This window comes from Anopheles stephensi, chromosome 3 (assembly GCF_013141755.1).
Source record: "Anopheles stephensi strain Indian chromosome 3, UCI_ANSTEP_V1.0, whole genome shotgun sequence".
Lineage (NCBI taxonomy): Eukaryota > Metazoa > Arthropoda > Insecta > Diptera > Culicidae > Anopheles > Anopheles stephensi.
The window spans coordinates 18104977-18128436 of NC_050203.1; the positions used below are offsets into that span (position 1 = coordinate 18104977).

A 23460-nucleotide genomic window follows, 5' to 3' on the forward strand; every position below is an offset into this window, starting at 1 on the left:
GGGTAAGGGATAACATCCCTGTGTGAAATATTACGACCGATCCATCAACAAAAAACAAAAAAAAAAAAAACTCGAGCTTACTACCCGTGAGGAAAAGCTCTTAGCTTCTCCAATTTACAGCCCGGCCTGTCTCGTGTCGGACGGTTATGAGCGAATTTCCTTCTTCTTCGAAACGTCTTTTAGCGCTTCATTTTCTCCCGTTGTAACAGAAAACAAAAGGCGAAATGCAACAAGAACATGGCATGAGACACAGCTCTTTTTCAAACCCAGGTCGGTCGTGTCGCATCGAAGCATGATGAAGCTTTCCCGGGTAGCTACACTTGTGCTCGTTTTTATTATTTCAGCCAACGTCAGCACGATGCGTGGGCCGGGCCGTATGATAATCATACCGAGGAAAACCTTCCTCAAAAAAGAAAGAAAGGGAAACCACGTACGGTACGACAAAATATGCCACTTCGGGCACGCCTCGCCTAGGATCGTTGGACGTGTGGTAAATAGGGAGAAAGAATTTCGGTTCGGTTTCCTTTCTTCAGCCACCTTCAGACACGGTGGGGACACTCTATTATTATCCTTCCCCTTGGGCTAGGGGTGTTCGAATGAAGTAATAATAGAATTTAAACATTCGATCCCGATCTTCTTGAAGGACTTCCTTGATGAGATGAATCGATTATCGAACCACGTTGGTCGGACGAATTGTCGGCTCGCTGCCTGGCGATTAACGAGCGCCCGGGTGTCGTTGACACCTTTGAAAATGATCCAAAACTTCACACTCGACAGCGCGCCGACACGCGCCTTTGAACGGGGTTTAAGATGAGCATGTGCCACGCTACTGATCCGCAGAACGCATTCCTTCCGGTCGATTCCATCCATCTCATGTTCATGTCATCACGTCGCCTTTATAGCTCGCTTGACTTGCCTTGCCTGGTACTGTCTTTGGGATTCTTGACGTGGTGGAATGTGAAAAACTTTCCTAAACGACAGACGGACGCAACGAGCCGGAATCAAACGAATCAAATTTTTGTTCGTTCACTCCCGGACCCCGGTAGGTATCGTTATCCTGCCTCGTTATCCTTTCTTTCAGCGGGCGATTGATGTTCGAGTGCCACATTCCTTCGGGCTTCCGCAATGGTACATCTTTATTTTTGCAGCACAGAGAAAAAAAGTTTGCCCGTACTATGGTTTTGTTAGGTTGCTGCTACTTCTAGCAGGCACGGAAGCACGTGCCGTAAACATTATCACAAACCATTTCCGTACCACGAACGATTTGAATCGGTTATTGGTTGCAAGAGCAAAAATCGTTAGACTCGTCGCGACTGCAGCAAGATAGTGATACAATGCAATGATTGTTGTATTTGATACTCCACTTAATATTGCTTAATTGTATGGATTTTAGTATTCAGTAAAACACGCTAACACTCAGGCACACAAACGCATATACAAAGAAAACGGAGAGGGTGAAAATAAATACATTGATAAATACATGCGCTAGATTGCAGCGTACGTTACACAGGGGACACCACAGCAAGGTATAATAGAATATCGGCCATAATCGGGCTCCATTCGGTTCCATCGACCTCAATCTCCCTTCAGCTCCCTCTCTCTCTCCCTCAAACACACAGGTACTCGTGCCGAAATACATTTTTCTTCTTGAATGAAAGCTCGCCACCGGCGGTTTAAGCCACCTTGCGTGCCCTACGATGGGTCACGGTCGGTGCTGCTAGGCGGCCAAGTTTAAACGCACCAAAGAACGTCTTCTCCGGATACATGACGTGCTGCCGGCCGTGGGCCACGTCCTCGACCGCGATCGTTGTGCCGGCGTGGGCAATCTCGGCCAGGCCCGCCGTGAAGCAGGTGTTGGTGTTTTCGCCCTGTTGCGCCGTGTTGACGGTGCAGGAAAGGTGCTTCCGGCCGTTGATCAGCACCTTGTAGCCGTTCGCTTCAAACTCGTTGCTGTACGTTACCTGGGAGGTGGTGAATAGAAATTAAATCGGTTAGTAAAATTAATAGTAGATAACTTATTGAATAATAATTGTCATAAAATAATGCCAAGTGCCTTTAGGACCTCTTCTTCGAAAAGGAACGGGTCGTTCGAGACCTTATCATCAATAACAGACTTTGAAGTCCAAGGAGTCAAAGTCCCTGTCTTCTGAGAGATCGCCTAGTTTAAGAGGCCTCGTTGCCCAAGTGACCTATTTTATTACGAATCATTGTCTAAATGGCCCTTTGCTGGTAAGAAACCTCATCACAAAGGAGCCTCATTTTCCAAGGCGCAACTACCAAACGACCTCTAATTCGATGCATCCTCATCGTCCAAGTCATCCTAGTCATCCAAAAGACCTTGTCTGCCAAGAGCCCAGAAGTTGGAGGATCTTCAACTACTAAGAAATCACGTAGTCAAAAAGGCCATGGTGACTAAGTGCCTTGGTTCAACAAGAGACATCGTCTTCTGAATTGTTTCGACTGCCTATAGACTTCGTAGTCTACCTAGGGGGCCTCGCCCTTAAAATCGAAAGATCTTGTAGTATAAGCATCCTCGCCATCCAAGATCTCTTTTCATCATAAAGACCTTGTCTACAAAGAGGCTTTGAAGTCCAAAGGGGCTCTTCTACTAAGACCTCAGATAATCGAACAGGCCTTTGCAGTTGACCAAAAAGACTCGCTTTCCATGTCACATTTGCCAAAGGGGTCGGTTTGTGAAGTAATCGATTAGATGAAAAGTTCTCGGCGTCCTAGCGGCTTGTTCTACCTAAAGACATAGCGTCAGACATTGCTTCTACTGCTAAGAGACCTTGCAGTCTTTCAAGGAGCCTTGATTTTTAGATCAAATCCACCAAAAGGACTGTCCAAGAATCATCGATGCCAAACCATAGCTAGTTATCTTTTAAAGTCAAGGCTAAAGTTAAATGCTAATCTAATAAGGGACCTTGTGGCGAGAGAAGCTTCCTCCTGCCAGAAGCTTTATCATCTAAAGAGCCTTGTCGTGTGGTGTCAACAGTCACCCATTTTGAGTTTGAATCCGCCATCAATCTTAAGACTCTTTTGCTAAAGCTTTGCTGCCAATCTCTACTAATCGTGCCGATAATAAAGTGCCATATTGAGCCCAACTTCTCGAATCAACCACATAATCTAAACACAAATTGCAAATCAAGAAGCGAATTTCGCCCACTTGCCGTACATTAAACAAAAGTGCCTGCAAAAGCATAACTGATGTCTAATGATGACCGATTGTTTTCGCAGCCTTGGCACAAGAGGAGGAAATTGGTTACATCAAAATACAATTTGCACCTTCCCGGAACCCAAAACAACCGAACGCTGTGGTTTGTTTGCGAAAAAGAGCATATTTCACCCATTCGTACCCACATTTCCAGTGAATTTTCCTAGACACCCCCCCCCATGGACGGAATGGCTTCAATCGACGCACCGAGATGGGTGTTTTTATTTTTGGATAGTGGAGAGAAAAAAAAACAGCTTCCACTACCAATCCTTATCTCACAGTGCCCCGGTCCAGTTTCTTGAAAGGTTTCGAAAAGGTTGAATGTCCTGCCACTTCGAGGAATCGTTTCCCGTCCCCCCCCCCACCCTCTCCCCCCCCAAATCAGCAGCTGCATCATATTTCAACTTACCTGCGCATACACGTAGTACAGACCGGGCTCGTTAACGGTAAGCCGCTCACCGTCGAACGCGAACGAGGACGACTGGAGGGCCTGTTTGCTCGCGTTGTCGTTCGCACTCCATTCCTGGTAGCGGGAGTCACTATGGACGGCGTCCGTGGTGCTGAGCTCCACCAGATGCACACCTTTGGCCACGGGTTCGGCCGGCTGTACGGCTCCGCCCTTACGCTGACGCAAACGAACGCGTGATTCCGGTGCCATTACGATTTCCTGAGGAGTGTAGAAGGGCGGAAAGGCGGATGTGTGAGTGAACGGGGTGAACGACGAGGTCAAAACCGAGCGGCTGGTAACAATGTAACCGAGGCCCCCTTCTCGGTAGTAACCGATCCGGACTCACCTTCTGCGTTCCAGGATTGCCAACCACCTTGGGGAATCGTTGCGTTTGCTGGAGCTGCTTTCGCATGCTGTCGCCCGTTGCCTGGACGCGGCTCATTCGGTTCAGTATTTGTGCCGGTGGTTTGGTGGGATTGCCTGCGTGGAGCTAAAGCGGAGAACATGATTACGCGATGTTATGCATTCCATTTCCACCGCAGGGGAAATGGATTATTCTTCGGCGCAGAAAACGGGGTCGTTGAATGTTGCATTAATATTATTAAAATGAATGTGCAAGGCAGCATCAAACGGCCCATAATACCTCGTTGCGTGAGTGATGTCTTACGCCCCCATGCGAACGGTACGCCACAGGCATCGGTGTGGTGCTGTGATGTTCTCGAAGGCTGTGCGCCTCATGCTGGTACGGTCTGATGCTGATAGAACCGTACGACTGATGACGGGCGGCTGTATGGGAGGTTTTGCTGCAAATAGAAACAAGGCAAAACCGGTCAAGACATTGTAAGCTCCGCCGGTACACCGCGTCACAGTCGCTGTCTCGCACTTACCGACTGTCCACATCCCACCGGAACATCTCGGCCGACGTTGGTGGTGTGACCAGCTCTTCCGGCCGCTGACGCAGTTGCTCAAAGATCCGGTGCGGATGCCGGGTACGGTTCCGCCTCGGGACGTACGGTTCATCGACAATCGGCACACCCTGCCGGGTAACACCGGAAATGGAACGGGCCCGACGCTTACCACCGGCCGGCACACTGATGTCCACCCGGTCGTCAATGATAATATCGTCGCCGTCGTCGTCGTCGTCGTTCGTTTCCCGCAGATCCTCGATGCCAAGGTTTTCCTTTTCCTCGCTATCGTCCAGCTCCAAGTCTTCGCCCTGCATACCGCTGCTGGATAGGCCGCTTTCGTTCGTTTCCTGTTCGCGGTGCCCATCGTCGGACACGTCCGGGTCTAGGTCCTCCGGTTCGTAAACGTACTCGTCCGGACTGTCGAACAGCTCGTTGTCGAACTGGAAAAAACGGTGAGTGAGGCAGATAAGTAAGATATAATGACTATACTGAGTTTTCTTGAGAGAGGCAACGGATTAAAGTGGCATGAAGTACCCCAAATAGGTGTCCATTAGTGGTGAGTTCATTAAAAGTTTCCCCCAAAATCCGTTTGACCGTCCGGCACTTCGAAATCCTTTTTTTGTTTCATTAGGTCTTCCGAAACAAGGAAGAAAAGCCTTCCCACGCCAAAGTGTGGGTTGTTGGATTAATCCCCTTTTTTCTTGTTTTGTCTTTCAAAAGGCAATTCGGGAAGGATTTTTGCATTGTCTTTGCGTTTTGTTTTGGGGTAGAAGAATTAGATTCTAGAGCATAACATAATTACTAAATAATTACTAGAGATGGATTTTTGGACTAATTCTTCGAGCTTGAAGCATACCTACAAACAGATATTGTCAATTTTTCCTAGACGATCCGGCGATAGTTAGTTGGCGCCCTAACTGTGGCTGTCGTACCCAATAATTCGCATTCTTTCAGCTCTTAAGAGGCATAAGTGATCAATTGATCCTTCTATTCGGCCACAAAGTGATTGGAAAATGTCTTTTGGTTAAAGTTTGCAGTCTATCGACTACGCGACGCAGCATCGAATTTTGAGTCTGAGCAATCGCCAACTGATAAGTCATGGACTGCTTCGAATGGAATGGATTTTGTAAAATAGCGGCTGCCTTGTTCAGAATCTTCCTTACAGTTTGAACTCTGGCGATTCTCTGTTCTTTGTTCAAGCGAAAGGCGTTCTGCCTTGAAGCCTCTCGTGGCTTTGGCTTTGTCCTATAAGACTCTCCTATAAGAGAATTCTGTGAAATCTTGAATGTACATATGAGCCAAATGGTACAAGAGATGCTTGATAGATTATTAAATCACGAGGACTCATGGCCATTGCATAGCAAATCGGTTAAAAACTATTTTTTAAGGTGAACAACACACAACAAATTTGTTAACTATTTCAAACACTAGCTTGATTAATGCGCCGCTTATCAAATACACACTTCAAACACCATTTGCTGTGTGTATATTTAGAGTCGGAAACTTGATCACGCTTCGTACAATAAATAACCGACCCAACCGGTGGAAAGCCTGGTCGGTATGGGAATAATTTTAAGATTTTAACACTGCCATCAATCTTCTCGGCGCATTACGCGCGATGTGGTTGGGCAACTATTTTACCAATTTTTGGTTTGAAACACAACGAAAACCCCGTACGGAATGTACGTCAGCACACGGCAAATTCAAGGTAGACAGACACCGGTCTGCGAAGAGGAAGAGTTTTAACCTTCCGAATCACATAGCATATGGTGCTGGTGTGTCCCGGCCCAGCACACCTTGAGGACATGGTCATCACTTTCGTTGGCTCTGACAGAGCCGGGTGCGAGTCCCGAGTTTCTCTCCTTCATTTGCACATCAACAGCATACATCATTCGCGGGCGAGTGTAGATCATTCTTGGGCGGGAAAGTGTGTATTAGCGGCCGGTGATAAATGACACCTCGCGACATTAATTCACTCGGTAGAGTTTAATTTTTTCCCCCGCCTTTCATAAACATCCTGCGAGAAGCATTTTCTCCTAGGGCAGTGGGCACCAGGTAGGCCGTTCGATTCTACCCTCCCGAAACATTAATCATGTGCTCGCTGATTGTGGTGCAAATTAAAAAATGTTTTCGGAAAAAATAAAACAAAAAGCCACCGTTTTCGGAAGAAGCGGCATCTGTGGCTGTAAAACCTGCGTCATACTGTTGGCCGCGGTTCGGTGACCTGCCCAACGTGCCATCCTCGCCGGCAATCAATTCACGATGGACGATCGAGATCGAAACTACAAAGACCGGACCGGGAATTAATGAGAACTTTGGCTAAAAATATCGTCCCGCAACGCGAAGTTCAAGAAGGGGAAAGTATTTAGCCGGTTCCCTAACCATAACCACCTGCTACCGTTTAATGAACTCAACGGGGGTGGCTGTTTGGCAAACTATGCTGACCCAAAAATTCTCCATTTGCACGACCGTCCGCTAGGTACAGAACCGAACCTGGAGTAGGGATCGAAGAGGGGCGACATACAGGAAAGGGTGTGTTGTTTCCTATCGAGTTGGTACTCGAGTTGGTTCCCAGTAGCAGGAAGCTCAAGTTCGAAGCATAAGATCAAATTAGACGACGTATGGTTTCCGCATGGTGCGGGTGTTTCGTTCGCAACAACACTCTCGCCTGATCTGAATGGATCGTAAATAAGGAATTTCGCGCTAGACTGGCTGGAACGGACGAGGCGAATGGGGCAAAAGGTTTAATGTAGAACGAACACTCTTTTAATGGTGGTTTGCAGCCGATGCCGAGTGCTCTGGCGCCATCCCCGGGTTGCGGGGATGCGAAACTATTTGGAACACTTGAACGTTGATGGGCTTTGGACGCGGTTGAGTCGGTGTTGATTTTTTTTTTCGTTTTTGGGACAGCAGATAATGGCAGATGGCACATTTGATCGAGACAAGAATTTTAATTGATTGTCCTGCTTGAGCTGAATGTATGGCATAAAAAGGGGCAGTTGCGCTCGCTTAGTAGCTTTGTGGTGGTTAATTAATCTAAAAATAGTTGATGGAGTATTTCGTTTACAGGACATTCAATGCTGGTTTAAGGAAGCCTTTACAGTATGTTTTCTTAATTAAAATGGAATGTTTGCTATTGCTTGGAATGATCGTTTCGAGGAGACAGATTGAATTTCAATAATTCAAAGGCACGGCTTACGATAAATTATGATGAGAACGCTTGCATCTGTCTGATAAATCGAGCGGTTTTTTTTTATAGACAAGTGAACATTCAGTCAACATTTCAGGCAACACAGGCCAATGGCACATAAAGAAATCTAGATTATACACTGGAAATAGAGAAGTCACTAATACAGTCCCTAGCAAAATTATACCGACACCTGTTTTTATCAGCATAAAAGAAGCTAAAGTGAATATTCCGGTAAGCAGTAAAAATTGATGAAACAAACATTTTGAAAAAAAATATATAATTTTACACACACTTTAATAAAAAAATGACTCATGCTAAATTCCTCCAGTTTGCATGGCTTCAATCACCAACGGAACCTATGGTTCTCTGCTATAGGAATGGCTTTAAGTTTTTTGTTTTTATTTAAGAAATAAAATTAGCCAAAGAAAGTCCATGTATTTTTTTATTATTATTACTACGCGGTTTTTGGCTCCCTTCGATACAGCTTGCTTTTAGGGGTAAAATACGATTATTTTTAATATTTGGATTTGATCTTTTCATAAAAAATAGATAAAATTAATAAAATAAAATTATATATAACATTTAAAATATCAGCAAAATTTTATAGATTTGGATATTTTTTCATAAAAAAACACAATTGCTTGATTGAATTGAATGTTACATTTTACATTTTACATCATAGCCAATAGTTTGAATGCCGGATTCGATGCTACTCTTATTTTTTTTGTCCGTCACTGTAGTTCTAATGAACGGTGGAATGAAATTATTTGCCACTGTAGAAAAAGTTTAGACTTCTTTGTATAGTTCCTCAGATGAAGTATTGCCAATCCGATTACGCTACCAATTTCTGCTATAAAATTGGGCCAAAAACTTTGCAGTGATGTCCGATGGTGCTCCGATGGTAATTTCATCTGCTAAGTTTGATCGACCGCATTTGACGCATCTTCTGGAGCTGGCTCCGAAACGGTGATTTTTTTTTAAATTGGAAACAAAATTAAGTTTTAAATAAATTTGATCGTAAATGCTGCTCCTGTCAACATCCATTAAGCAGCACCGGTTGATGGTCAGGCTCAGGACCGAATGTAAAAAAAATCATCAATTACACCCCGTGAGTCACACGCATATCGAAAACTTTAAAACAAACTATTCTGACATCCTTATTTACGGTCACTCATACTCAGTCACTCGTCTGTCGCTCTTTAGTGGACAAATTTATGCACAACATACAGCAACATATCGTGTGCTTGGTGTTTACGATACTGCGCGCTCTATGTTTACTGGTGTCCATCATTCGGTGTGTAGTGTTTTGTTTCTCGTTTACCATCAACAACGATAGTTTCACGATCGACCCTTGATCGCGTTACCATTTAGAAAAGAGAGCAAAAAAAAGAAGACTGACCCAGTCACAGCATCAGTAATAACTTAACCGTCAACGAGTCAGTCCTCGACTCGCGCCTCGACACTGACGGGGCTGACCCTGCCGCTGCTGGCAAATGCTGTCCCGTGGAAGAAATGGCTCGAATAAAAATTAACATAAAAATTAAAAAATCTTCAAACAAAGCGGCTATGATCATCAATTTTGGGGCCGTTCCTTTCCCACTATCTTATGCAGTGGAAGAGATGGAGCACGACAGCCATTGACCAACGTCAACAACTTCCTTCTGGCCAGTCGGACGCTACCAACACGCGCCCGAACAAAGTTTGCTACAACAGTTTAAAAATAAGACATCAAAGTCCTTACTTCACCATTAGGGACAAAAAAACGATGCGATTTTGAAGCGGGCGGGCGGTATATGAAAAGCGGATAAAGGAACGATAAATCTCCCCGTTTAATGTTCCCCATTGCTGTCGGGCTGTTCATTTCATTAGTTGGTGCAGAGGAGGGTTTGATCGGGTAAGAGCGGGTCGCATTTTTTGCAGTATGGAGTACTGCCTAACGGAAAAGGAAGGTTAGCTTAGCTTGCCTGGTTCTTGCACCAAGAAGAAATGTCGCTTCTACAAGCATTCGATCACTTGCTCAGAGGAATGTCGCATGACGTTCCGTTCTGTTTTTGATAACTAGATTGTTCGTTGGTAGAGCAGTGGAGTTGATGGTCACCATGGTTACCGGTACACGTTTGGGAGTTTGAACATTTATCCTTATGTCAGTTACCGTTGGTTTTCTGCGCGGTCTTTCGCATGTTTTTGCGTCGAAAAACAACCTTCTGGTTGCGTGCGGCGTTTTTTTTTTCGTCGAACGGACCACAAATTTGTTTACGAATCGCAACTTGTCACCCGAGTGGCGCCCGAGCGTTATTTATGTGTGAGCAGCAGCATCACTGTAGCTGTGTGGCGAGATGCCAAGCGTCCATCGATCGCCAACGGTTACCCCGGTACGTGGATGCAACAGATGCAGATGTTGCCAGCTGGGGTGCGAGTGTTAATCATCATCGTACCGTGGCATCTGTAGTGCTTTCTGGCCTATAAGAGGGTCCAGTGCACCGATGGGATGACTCCCGTGCAATATGCGTGCAATGTGATCAATTAAATTAAATTGTTTGAATTAATGGAACATTGCCGCCGTTGCAGTGGCTGCGTCGCCGATCGCTCGAGAGACACGAACGTAACAACCAGATCAACGTCGATCGCCGTTGAAGGCACACAAACCTCCCTCAGTGGTCAACGCCAATCGCGGGGAATGATCTTGTTATTTGAATTTCTTTCGCTTTCTTGCTCTCTATCTTTCTTTCTTCTGAATCACATTTGAGATAAAAATAGCTACAAATCATTCATAATTTCATCCCGGCTTCAATCGTACGTGCAGGGCGTCGGAGGATAAAAATAAACATTAATAAAAACACGCACCCATACTCTTACCCAGGGAGTACAACAACCTGGTTTATGGATGCGTGTGGCAAACACGATAAACAACCCACTTGGTCGGGGGACGGCCGATAGATCGCGTTATTGAAAATAGATCGCATCCGATGGGGTTTTGTTGATGAGAATGTTTACATCGGTTCAACACACCCCTGCATACCAGGATCGAGCGCCAGATCGAGTACGGAAGGATTATGAGGATATGTTTAGTGCGTTCCCGAGAATTCGGTTGTTTATGGTGGCCAGCCCCTAAACGACCGGGATGATGATGATTAACAGAGACAAGACAAGGTGGCAAACGAGTGATAATGCTTGCGTGTCAGATACGTGTCCAATCGTCCGCCTGGCGAGCGTATAGAACGAGTCGAGTGTCAATAATTTCACGCCTTACCGACGCTATCTTTGAGCCGCAATCGAAAAACCATTCAAGAGCAAGGCCCGCCGTGTCACGTTTGCAGTCGCATCGGATCTGTGAATGGCGCCGATATGCTCGCTGCGACGGGCGACTTGGTTTCGTGGTCACAGTTGTATTGTGTTGCTTGTTTTCATTCTTCTGTGTGTCTCCGTTCTCTTCCAAGCGGCAAATCTCATGCCTTTCGGTACATGATTAGACCCGCGCATGAGAGCAGAAGACATGGGAAGCGTTATAAATCAATGCCATAACCGTTGGTACCTGTTCAAACACAAGTCGACAGACTGTAGGAAGTCCGCTTCCAATGGTCTTCGGACGGACCATATTTGGCCGCGTGTTCCGATCAACCCAGTGACCTAAAGTGTGCCCGGCTTTCAATAGCAATCTAGCTATGATGAATTATGATCAGCTGAGCCGTCGCATTCTGGCGCATAAGTCACCGCTCACGAGCTTATTGTTTGGGTTGCGTCCTTCTACTGGGGACAAATGGACAAAACTAATGCGGGATGGATTTTAAATGTTAAACAGATCATTTCGAAACCCATTGAATGGGACAATTTTTGATACAGAGAAATGATTTAATTTTAAGAAAATTTTAATTAATTTTATAGAAATGTTTTACTTGAGCCATTAATAATAGGAAAAAATAGTAAGCAATAGGTATTACCATTTATTATGACCCGCGATTTTTTCCCCAAACTAATAAATTAAAAATCTGAAGTTAAAAACGAAATATAATTTAACTTTTCGTCAAAAACACTGATTTCAAGGCACGATATTCGGTAAAAACGAATATGTGCCTGCCAAGAAATATTCATACGACTCTCAAATCAACTAAACCCTCAAGCCGGCTCAAAGTGCACTAGATAAATGTCAAACTAGGGGCAGATAAATTAATCACGGCTGACGAGCAACTACAGACCGGCCAGGCCCAAAAACCCCCCCATAACGCACATGCTAAAGTGCAGAACATTCTTACGCACTATCCGGGCCCGCTCGGTGACTGTCTCTCTCTCTCGCTCTCCCTCTCGATGGGTCCTGTGTATGACACTCGAACGAGTCCCGCTGTTTGCGGTTCATTATTCGGTTCCGCTCGGTGTACGTATGGCTCGGCCTGATAGCACATCGATCGAACTGTCCCTAAAGCCCGGCACCGGAACGAATCAACGTACAAACGAGCTGTCAATAACGACAATCAACAAACTCTCTGGCTGCACTCTGGCACGATTGGTTGCGCCGGCCTTGGTTACTTCGTTGCGAGACCGTCTGTCCCGTCGGTGTTGCCTAAAGGCTGTGACAGATCAAAGGCTGGTTTAATGCGTTTTCTTGGTACAGCTTTCGGAAGATGGAGAGATAGAGAGGAGGAGGAGGAGGAAAGCAGATCAGTACCGGGGGAAAGGTCGTATTGACCATCAGGCGCCCAGTAAGCAAGATAGCGGTGTTTGGCAATTTCTAGCCATTTCCATTCTCGGATGACGTCGGATTAGCCGACAGCTAAGGGTATGTGGATGACCGTGCTCAGAATGCTTCTCCCAGTATCTTTCATAAGATAAAGCTATCTTACAACCCCAATGAAAGCAATTATGTGTATTTGAAGATAATTGTTTTTAAAAAATGGAAATTGAATCCTTTTTACTAAAAACAAAAACAACTCAATAAAGGGAAACATATTAATATCTCAACTGCCAGTGTGAAAATTCGGTTGCACCGAGAAGCAATTAAAAACCCATCCCGGTGCTACAGCAAGAAAAACCCTCCCGCTAGAAATGGTCAAAGTCAAGGACAAGCGCGCATCAGCGCAAGGAAAACGTCACACGGTGACGCAAATCAGGCCGGCGTTTTCTTCTGTCCGCTGGCAATTATTATGTGTGGGTGGGTTGGACCATTAAATCGCCCTCGAAAAAAAAAAACCGGTGGTGGGAGGCACAAATGTTTCTGTTTCGGGACACCCATTACATCTGACACCCAGAGGGGAGGGGGGGGGGGGGGAAGAAGATGGGATCCTTGTTGCTAGTTAGTGCTAATGGTCGATGATCGACAGGTTGTGATCGACGAAAGGTTTTTTCTTTCCCCCCCGCTCCGTAAAGTAACAACTTTTGGACGGTAGGAAAATGGAAAATTTACACCATAAAATGTGTGCCGGTGGCGACCAAATGCACCGTGCAGCGGGCACAGAAATAGACTGGACCGTTCGGTAGAACGATTGTTCGGTGCAAATGGGACGTTGCACTTTGCACAAAACGCAACGCCGTACGAATTGGCGTTGGTCGCTGGTCGCGTTTTAGTTACATCCAGTTTGAGCAAGAAATAAGTGACGGCCCGCGAGGAATGGATTGGGTGTACGGTTGGGTGCGAACGGTGTTTGCAGTGTTCCAAAGGGCAGAAAGGGATTTTAATTAGCTGGTGCAGTAGCGAACACAGAGGGCGCGTTGGTTACGACGGTTTGGCGCATTCGGTAACGAATTGGATGCGTGTTTGTGTTTGCTGTTCGTTCGAATCGTTCAATATGCTACACTTATAACCCAATCTAACATTGAACTGTATAAAATGTGATGAATGTGATTCTGGTAATGGGTTGGAAAATAATCAATCGGGCATAATTAATAGTAAATGTGACATTTTTATACTGCAAGCCGCATTAGGTGTTTTTGAACCTTCGAGGTACGAGTCTGAGGCATTTACAGCTGAGATTTTCCGTTTAATTTCCACCTAAGGTTGGGGAAACAGTTTAAGGGGTTTTACTTTTTTTTTTTAACTAAATTTGCGGCACCCTTCAATTTAACGGATTTTTTATTTTTAATTACGGAAAACCATTTGCCTGAATCATGAAATGGAAATTAAAATAAATTCAAAACTTTTATAGTAATAGACAAAAAACTTCTTCTTCTTCTTCCTTGGCACTACAACCTCGAGAGGTCTAGGCCTGCCATTTCTGGCTTTCTGTGACTAAATGTTACCCGTAGAAAAGTAGTCAGCCCTGCGTGCGGCCCTAAGACCGACAAAAAACTAAGACCCCCAAAATTATGAAAATTGTAAAATTAAGCTTATCGATTCCAGATGGTGTCGACTTCTGAGTATCTGTTTGTGGCCAACAAATATGATAAAAAACAGCAAAAATCGGGGCGGTCCGGTGGCAGAGGCAGTAACGATGCAGGTTCCGGGGTTTAAATGCCTTCCAGACCGTCTCCCCGTACAAAGAGCTGACTTCTTTGCAAGAAATGGCAGGCCAACACCTTTAAAGCTTGGAGTGCCAAAGGATTCACCAAAAATCATTCATCAATTCATTCATGTCATTAAAAAAAGTAAGATTTGTGTGGTCACAATTATTTGCAAATTATTTTAAGGTATTTTTTACTCATACTCCATGCTTTGTTAATCTTTAAATTATATGAAAAAAATTGATATAGAAATTTAAGATGTTGAGGATGCCTTTAACAAATGTTGACTTGCTCATAGCTAGTAGAAGTACCGACAGCAGTAGTTTGAAATTTGAATATAAAAAGGTCTTACTTTTTGTCCATTTCTGTACATAAAATTGAAGAAAAAAAAAGTTATATAAATATAAATATCTCTATGGAACGCGTCAGATTACTCTACGAGCATAACAGAAACACCCTCAAAACTAGTGTTAATTATAACTAGTAAATTATCCATCAAGCATTATTGGGAATATTTTTATCGAGCTGGAATGTTAGCTGATACAAATTTTAATCCAGAAGAATTCGTGGAAAAAAATCATATTCGTCTTGAACGGTGGCGTAAAAGTGCGACAGAGTACAGTTCTATCAATGAACTGTTCACTTGATTTTGACCAAAGTCCAGGAATGGGTCGATTATTGGTGTAAGATTTAGCGTTACTGATATTCAAATTATCTAAGAACTTAACTTCATCTTTCTGGAGTTCTGAAAGGATAAAAAAATCAAAAATTGTTAAGCTGTTTAGTTGATAAATTGTAACTACATAAGTCCCACTAAAAATGTTATTAAACCTTGACCGAAATGCGTGCTCGGACTTATGATTAATCGTTACAACTTTCCACACCTTCAAGGACAAAATTTCTGTTTGATCGGACCTTCAACTCGGATTCGGGAATGGAAAACCTACCAAACTTTTCTCGTTACCTTGATCCACATCCCGTTCTTATATTTATTTGAAGATTAAAACTAGAAATATCCTGTCCACCAACTTCTAGCTTCTCGGCACGTAACGGATGAGTAGTGTGCTCGATGAAAACATTATGACACACAGCACTTCCGATGACGTATGGCTGCTTCTGTCCGGAGGTCACAATCACAACAAGCAAAGTGGGCTAGGTTGGCAGAACGTGTTCCGAGAAGCATGATTTAGCAAGCATTAATTTGCTATCTACCCGTTGGAAATAAAAGCGTACGCGTGTGGCGGCCGGCCAACGGAGCATAAACTGTCATGTGCAGTTCATAAAACCATTTTCTGCTGGACGCATGAAGTGTTTGGGCATTCCCAATGAATGGCCACCCATAATGAACGGTTTGATGATATTGTGACCCGCAGTGATCTACCGGCCGATATATCCCGCAGGAAATTTGATATCATCGCGCGTCCCCTCCCCCAGAACCCGAACAGCATTTGATTTCGATTGTTCGAATTTGGTGTTGCAGGAATGGGACGGAAATTCAATTTCACGCCGGCAGCCCAATGATGCCGAATTTGGGGAATTTTCGTACCAAACACCAAACTATGCGTGTATATCCAGAGACTGCCAGCGGATAAACAGTTGTTGGTCCGAAAAAGGACAGAGAACAGCAACAAAAAAACAGGAGTCGCACAAAAACTTGTGCAAGTCATTACAGACACTCGGACAGATCAGGCTGACCAGTGTCTGGATGTTCTTGCAAGCGTCTACTAAACCCATCATAAATAGATCACGCTGCGATTCGACTGGCGTTCGTCGGACCCCGTCGGCACACATTATCATCCGGTCCGGTGTCGCTGTGCCGTACAGGGGTATGACATTTTGGAGAGGCTTAATTTAATGGACATCAGCTCGCGCCCACGCCGACTACAGCTGCTACATACAGGCGGGCGCCACACAGCTAGCCGCCGTTTCGCCGGACTCATGTTACGATACGGCGGCAGCCGTGTTCATTTGGAGAATTGAGCACCGAGCCGTACCCGTTTGCAGAAAAGGAATGTTTTGGAGTGCTTTCAGTTTGGAGTTGATTAAAGCACCATTTTGCGTATGGTTGCATTAGGACGGAAACGGTCCAAAAGACCGCAAGAAAGACTCTACAATATTGCTTATGGTTAGTGAGGATGGTCTTGCACTTGCACTTGCCTCGTAATCGGTGAATTCGCGGGCACGCAGATACAGTTGCAGCTTCAGGTCATCGACTTCCTGTTGCAGTATGGCCGTCTTATTCAAATGCCAGATCTGTGAACGAGAAGGGGGAGGGGGGAGAGAGAGAGTGAGAAGGTCTCAAGGTCAGTGAAGAGCGCGCATTAAAGGGGGACTGATGAATGGGTACATCCTGTGTGGAGGAAATGTAATGGTGGATCACTTTTTAAATGAAATTAATGCGCTTTTATTGCAGTGAAAGAATGCAATGCTGAAAGATGAAGGAGCTGGAGGTTGGATTTATTGCGGTAGCCATTTTGGGACATTTCTTTGGGGATAAGATTTCTAAAAACTTATGGTCTTTGAGCGTCAACTAATAATATTTGCCTCATAAGTTATCAAATTGTTGGTTCATATTTTAAGATATGATATGGCATTTAGCATTTTGGCTATTTTTTATCATTAAATAATTTTGTTAAGTCTCGGTGGTTTACAAAGCTAGGTTTTTTGTTTTATTCCTATCTTTCTCTCTCTCTCTTATTGGCCTAACGATCTGTTATAGGTCATGCCTGCCATTTATGGCTTCCACGTATTTGGATAGTCAGTCTTCACTATAAGGGAACGGTCCGGATGGGATTTGAGCCTCGGTCTTGTCGTCCTAGCTTTTTAACTTCAAAATATTTTTAAATTGATTGAGTTTTTTAATATTTCGCCAACTCGTATAACGAGTTTAATCAGATAAAGTAAATTATGTGAGGGACTCATAATATATGAACAAGCTCTCTGGTGTAATAATACTCATAAAAACGTGTGAAAAATTCACTAATTCATCTTTTAAAAATGTGAAAAAAATCCTAAAATAACAGCAATAATGTGATTACTTTGTACTAGATGTAAGTATGACCTGGAATTAGAGCACCTTCATGGTCCAGCCACAAAACAGCTTTCCTTTGTAAGAAAATTGACGTACAACCTTCAAGGAAACCGATACTCGACCGAACGACCCGTCCTCGAAAGTCAAAACTTCAAGAACCGAAACTCTTTCAAGCACCTTTGGACCGGAGATGTCCTCTCACAATTAAGAGCCTCGCCAGGAAACAGATCAACGCAACGGTCGACCTTACCCAGGATATAAGGTTCGACTTTGGTCACGATTCGGAGAAGGATATGTCGCTCGACGAATTTTGCAGCAAACAGTAAACTGTGTCCTAAGTTGACTTTGACTTTGGACGACGTTGAGAGGGTTTGTCTGATCTCTATTTCATTCACTTGGTGAATGGAGTATTTTTAATAGCATTTTGTCCTGGTTGTTGAGCGAAATTCTCTGTTACAAGAGAGAGTTCTGGGAATCTGACTGTAATGCGATAGGCGATATTTTTTCATGTAGACTTGAAAAGCAAGATCGAAATACATATACGATCGTCTGTTAAGGCAGGCTTTAAATATAAGTAATTGGTTGATAAAGTCTTAACTGTTTCGATGTAAAGCTAAACCCTTTAATGCCTCTTTGCTGCTGTATGTGACTATTCTGTACATGTCTAAACGCCATAAAACACTGGCATGAGTCAGTTTTCTGATACGGCTTTTCGATAAGTTTAGTGATAAACCACGCTTAGAGCACAACTGCCATCGGAAGCATTTAAGCCCACTACATATTGACGCGGCCCTTTTATCTCTTCAAAGTACACTTTGCGAAGACACAAACACACATACTGGAACCAAGATGTAATTGGCTACTGTCTTTACATCCCCCCATTCATTCTTACCTGCACCCCGATGAGCCCACAGCACAGTGCCGCCGCAAGAATGCATCCGAGTGCAACTAATCCTCGCTTTACGGTGGACTTTTGCGCACAGTGCGCCTTCAGATCGTTGGCCGTCGCGTTCGGTAGATTGAGGAACGGTTTCAACGTTTCCGCCGTCATGACGGAGTTGTTTTGTTTCTTTTAAACGGAAGCAACTTTAATTTGATCCTTTTCTACACTTGCGCCGCACAAAACAAAACAACTCGGCACCACTAATTAAATCCGCGTACACTCTTGTTCGCTTTGTTCTGTCACGTTTTGTTGTTCTTCAATTCGAAGCGTGCACTTTGCGCAATTTCCACTAAACCCACCGAGCACCGTGCGTCACTTTCTTCTCGAGGGAAAAAAAAACTCCTCTTTCTTTTCTTTAAACCGCTGGCCGATTGTATGGAAAGGAATGGTGGGTGATAAGTATTTGCACTCAATGTACGCGATGTACGCGATGTACGGTGCCAGCAGTAATTAGCTGCGCATTCCAACGCGCTCGATCGCTGTTTAGCAACTGAACGTGGCGACCGGACGGTACGCGGTACAAAAATGATCTTTTAATGCTCGCTCGCACTGAGATCAAGATCGCGGTCGCTGCGTGTTGGTCGCTCCCGTTCTAGGAGCGCACTTCTCTCAAGCTCTTTTGATCAATCGTTCGCTCCTGCTCTTTGGTCGCAGCGCAGCTCATTTGGTCGCGAAGGAAAGACGTGCGTGATATGCAGCATCATCTCCCGTCGACATGTTTCTACAGTAAATTGATCTTTCGCGTTACGAATCATTAAATATCAAGTGCATCGGGAGGATATGTGTGCTTTTAGGTAATTCGTTAAACAACGTGTTTGCGAATTGAATTGAAGCACGTGTTGTGGAAAGAAACTGTCCCGATCGGGTCTGTTATATGAATTATCTCACTGTGGACGACATTCGTCTCGGGTGAGTAATAAATTCATCACCCAAGTGTCCGTGCAATCTGATCCAATGATGGCAACAATGTAAACAATTTCCAACCGCCCGACGATCGAATGCCGAAGTTAAATCTTCTCGGGGTGGCGTGTGTGTGTGCGGCTGCTGGCACAGCATGAAATATGTAACATCTTTTTTGCCGTTTGGTAATGAAAACGGAAAAATTTATCTCTACCCTAGCCCTTGATCGTAAACTCGAGCGACCATAACCTTGGCCAACTGCCGCCCAACGCCGGCCTTGTCTACACGATCTAGCTCGGTTGCTAGCCTGCAGCAAGGAAGGGCTTCAGGATCGCCCGACTCCTCAGGGGCAAGATCAATCTAAGATCAATCCAAGAATCGTCGAAGCGCTTAATCACTTCCACAGATGGCCGGCTGGCGCCTGACGAGATCTAGATCCGCCGCCGATGACAGCGTTGCTCAATCAAACTGTATCACATTTGAGCGCGCGCAAGTGCTTCGTCGGCGGAATGCGACGCATGTTCGGTAACACCAGTGGATCGTAAAAAATGGGATTATAATAATAAAAGTTAATGATGTTTTTCATACCCCGGTCCGGGGCACGATCGTGTTTATGAAATTTTACTTGACATTCCTGATGTCAATGAACGCAGACGTGCTGGTCCTGTCCGTTTCGGGCAGAGATGTACGCAGTTGCAATTGCATATTGCTCATTAGAAAGATGGTTTCGTATGGGCTGAATGCAATCATCTACCGGGAAACGTTACAGCTTCGTGCTGAAAATAGCACAAAGCTCTGTTGTTGCCCATCTTAAAACCGTTGACGCATGGCATGGGATTGCATCAATTACATTATCTTAAGAGGGAATAAGAAAATGTTGCCTGTTTCATTTTATTGGAATGATGGGTGGTGTTGAGAAGCTCGTATATTTTACGTTATAATGCTATTGCTATGTATTAGATTAAATCAGAAACGTTCCTGTAAAGAACTCAGAACACAACTAAAGATGGTGTAAGTGAAAAAATAACGTTTTTTAGAACTAATTTTGAATATTCATAATACCCCATCCCACTGTGCTGACGACGGTTTGAAAATGTTCACAATTTTTTTATATCTTCAGAATGTGTAATTGTTCAATAATTTGCTAATTCTTTTTTGTTTCAAACCTGCTCTTGAAGCCATTTAAAAGCTAAAAGATTGTTTATAGTACAGTAAACCTATTCAACAACAACAGAAAATTCGTTACAAATTTTCGAACCATACTGTATAAACGTTTCCACGCTGTCAGACTTAAGCCGCGACTACACGACACCCAGCGAGAAAGTATTTTGACAGCTGCTACGCAAAAAGAAAACAAAACGTTCCCCAAAGTTTTGCAAAACGGGGCCACACAGTTTTCGAGCTAAATAAGCTTAAAAAGTGCGAAAAACATACTTTACAACAGATGGTTACCTGTTACAGATAATGTACGTGCCAGAGTACACGCTCGCAAACGTTCAGCTACAGCCCGAGAGGCGTGTTTAGGGCAGTTTCGCCGTAAGAATTCCTTCTGCAAGAAGAGGAAGAAACAACAAACCTAAACAGTAGGTTGTGTGGTAAAAACAATATTCCTCCCGGAGATGCAGTAAGGAACGAAGGTTTGCAAACATGAGCATACCGAGAATAATGGTCTTCCGGCCAACCTGGGACGAGTTCCAGGACTTTCCGGCCTACATTGATTACATGGAATCGAAGGGCGCTCACAAGGCTGGTCTGGTGAAGGTAGGCTCGGGCTCGTGTTTACACTGTCAACCGAAACACCTTTTATTTATGTTATGGTTTTGTTCTCTCTCCCTCCGCTCGTAGGTTGTGCCGCCACCGGAATGGATTCCACGCAAGCAGGGATACGACATAAAGGATATCAACGTGAACATCCGCACACCCATCTCGCAGGTTGTGTCGGGTAGGCAGGGCCTCTACCAGCAGCTAAACATCCAGAAGCGAGCGATGTCGGTGCAGGAGTTTTACGAGAAAACGCAGGAAGAGCGTCACGCCACACCGAAACACTTTGACTATGCGGATATAGAGAAGAAATTTTGGAAAAACATAACGTACGTTGCGCCCATCTACGGTGCAGACGTACCGGGCAGCTTGACCGATCCGGACGTGAAGGTGTGGAACATTAACTGCCTCGGGACCATACTGGACTACGTCAATGCGGATTACAATATTTCGATTGCGGGTGTCAACACGGCCTATCTGTACTTTGGCATGTGGAAAACAACATTCGCCTGGCACACGGAGGATATGGATTTATACTCGATAAATTATCTACACTTTGGCGCCCCAAAGACGTGGTACGCCATTCCGCCCGAACATGGCCGGAAGTTGGAGAAGCTGGCGGAGCGCATGTTTCCGGCCAACTATCAGGAGTGTAAAGCGTTCCTGCGCCACAAGATGACGCTCATTAGTACGCAGGTGTTGAAAGCGTACGGCATACCGTTTAACAAGATTACCCAGGAGCCGGGCGAAATCATGATTACCTTCCCGTACGGGTATCATGCCGGATTCAACCATGGATTCAACTGTGCGGAATCGACCAACTTTGCCACCGAACGATGGATTGAGTACGGGAAGCGGGCATCGGTGTGTAACTGTCGGCCCGATATGGTGAAAATTTCGATGGAAACGTTCGTCCGTCGGTTCCAGCCGGAAGTTTACGAGCAATGGTTGCGCGGCGAGGAGTATGGGTATCATCCGGAGGATCCGAACACACTGTGCCTGGCACCGAAACCGATGTTGCCCAAGAACTTTAAAAGGTAAGGCTTGCCTTGGGGTTGTATGCGCTCCATATTCATCCTCTGTTCTTTCCTCCCCCGTCACAAATACAGCAGATGCACCGATGTGACCGTACCACAGAAGCGAGGATGTGCGCCGCTGAAAATGGACAAGAAAAAGATAGCGAAAAAGACGAGCGAAAAGGCGAAAGATAGACTGAAATCCGTCTGGAGCAAGCTGGAGGGCAGAGAGTGCGGTGTCGCAACCGATCTGCTCATCGATGGACCAGTGAAAAGTAGCGCCAAACTGACTGATCGCTTCCACACACGCACGATCGATCTGATCAGCGATAATGCCGTCTAGTGAGCGAACGGGTAGATGGCCCAACGGTCGGCACTACTTCTTCTACCTGGGAGTGCAATGAAGGTTGATTCGGAAGCAAATACTGCGCATGCCGTTGCCGTGCTGTGCAATTAATCGATAGTTAGGTCAATTTTGCGTTACTAGTATTTGTATTTTATATGGTCCCGGTCAGCACAGTACAGTGGCCGATATAATAGTTGCACGACTTATTCACAACTCACAACTGGTCGTGTATGCGCAGGACTGACTATTCAGCTAGCTGGGTAAATCAACTCACAGTCAGTAAGTAGGCCATGCGTACCGGGCACGGCATACTTAGATCAGCAACGGTTGTAAGAGTTCTACAGACACAGGTAAAAGGTATTTGTAGTCGTTTTTCTGTTGTTGGCATTGTTCGGTCCCTCTAGTGGCAAAGCAGATCTCACAACGGATCATCCGACCCGACCACCAGTCGGATCGTGTTGAACGAAAGCTATCGGAGTGTTGGTGTTGTGCTGGGTTTGCGTGTGTGTGTGTGCGTGTGTGTATTTGGCCCGATTTTGTTGAACTACACCCAAACCTCTTCACCGCCGAATTAAGCAAATCGAAATCGTGACCAATGGCCGCCAGGCAAACTATTTGCAATAACTTAAGCTGCGGCAAAGCAATCCATCAAAGGGTGTAGCTGCTGTCCCAATAGAGCAGAATAAACATACGTTTGCAATAGATAAAACAAAACATATTGAGCTACCAAAGTGCGGACGCGGTACCGTTGATGGCAAGGTAACATATTTAATGAGTATTTAAGGACGATTTGTTTGAGCTTAATAGTAGCATATACTCAACGGCGCACTGTTTTCAAGGTTCTTGCGCTAAGCGATGGGTGGCGGAGGAAGGGAGTAAAGCCTCGAACGGGACACGAAAAGCGTCTAGCAATAAATCATAATCTTTTATGTTCTACCAAACCGAGGGTGATTGGTGTCTTTTATTCTATTCGGCGGAGGGTTACCAGAAGCAATGGCGTAATATGGATGACTGTTAACAATCAGAGGTCGTCAAGTATCGCCTAATGGAAGATGTGCTACTGTCACCTATCATTATCGATGTTAGTCGGATGTTGTGCCGTAAGTCTAAAATTTGCCATAATCAGGATTTACTTCTAGAAGTGAGAGGTCACCAGGGACCACGTTTAAAAGACCTCGTTAGAAGCGCCTTCTACAGGAGGCCTCGTAGAAGGAAAAAAATGGGTACCAATAACATCAGGTGGCCCGATTTCCCGTCCCCATATTCGATGCCGA

At 44.8% G+C, this 23460-nt stretch overlaps 2 protein-coding genes across 3 annotated transcripts; one reads left to right on the plus strand and one right to left on the minus strand.

Annotated features, from left to right (window-relative positions):
- Nucleotides 1-1111: 1111 nt before the first annotated feature.
- Nucleotides 1112-18689, minus strand: LOC118513313 (protein eiger). Its single transcript, XM_036058901.1, has 7 exons — nt 18113-18689; nt 16347-16442; nt 4550-5010; nt 4306-4465; nt 4009-4152; nt 3624-3881; nt 1112-1961 (listed from the first exon to the last, which is right to left on the minus strand). Exons 1-7 carry the CDS (start codon nt 18269-18271, stop codon nt 1674-1676), a joined length of 1566 nt encoding a protein of 521 aa, XP_035914794.1. The 5' UTR covers nt 18272-18689; the 3' UTR covers nt 1112-1673.
- A 1700-nt stretch (nt 18690-20389) lies between these two features.
- LOC118512215 (probable lysine-specific demethylase 4A) lies at nt 20390-23127 on the plus strand. Of its 2 annotated transcripts, none has more exons than XM_036056330.1 (3): nt 20390-20824; nt 20909-21861; nt 21934-23127. In XM_036056330.1, the coding sequence occupies exons 1-3, from the start codon at nt 20711-20713 to the stop codon at nt 22181-22183; spliced, it is 1317 nt and encodes a 438-aa protein (XP_035912223.1). In that variant the 5' UTR covers nt 20390-20710; the 3' UTR covers nt 22184-23127. The 2 variants fall into 2 exon arrangements, with proteins under 2 accessions (XP_035912223.1, XP_035912222.1); XM_036056329.1 differs by having other exon boundaries at nt 20391-20824; nt 21937-23127.
- Nucleotides 23128-23460: the final 333 nt, after the last annotated feature.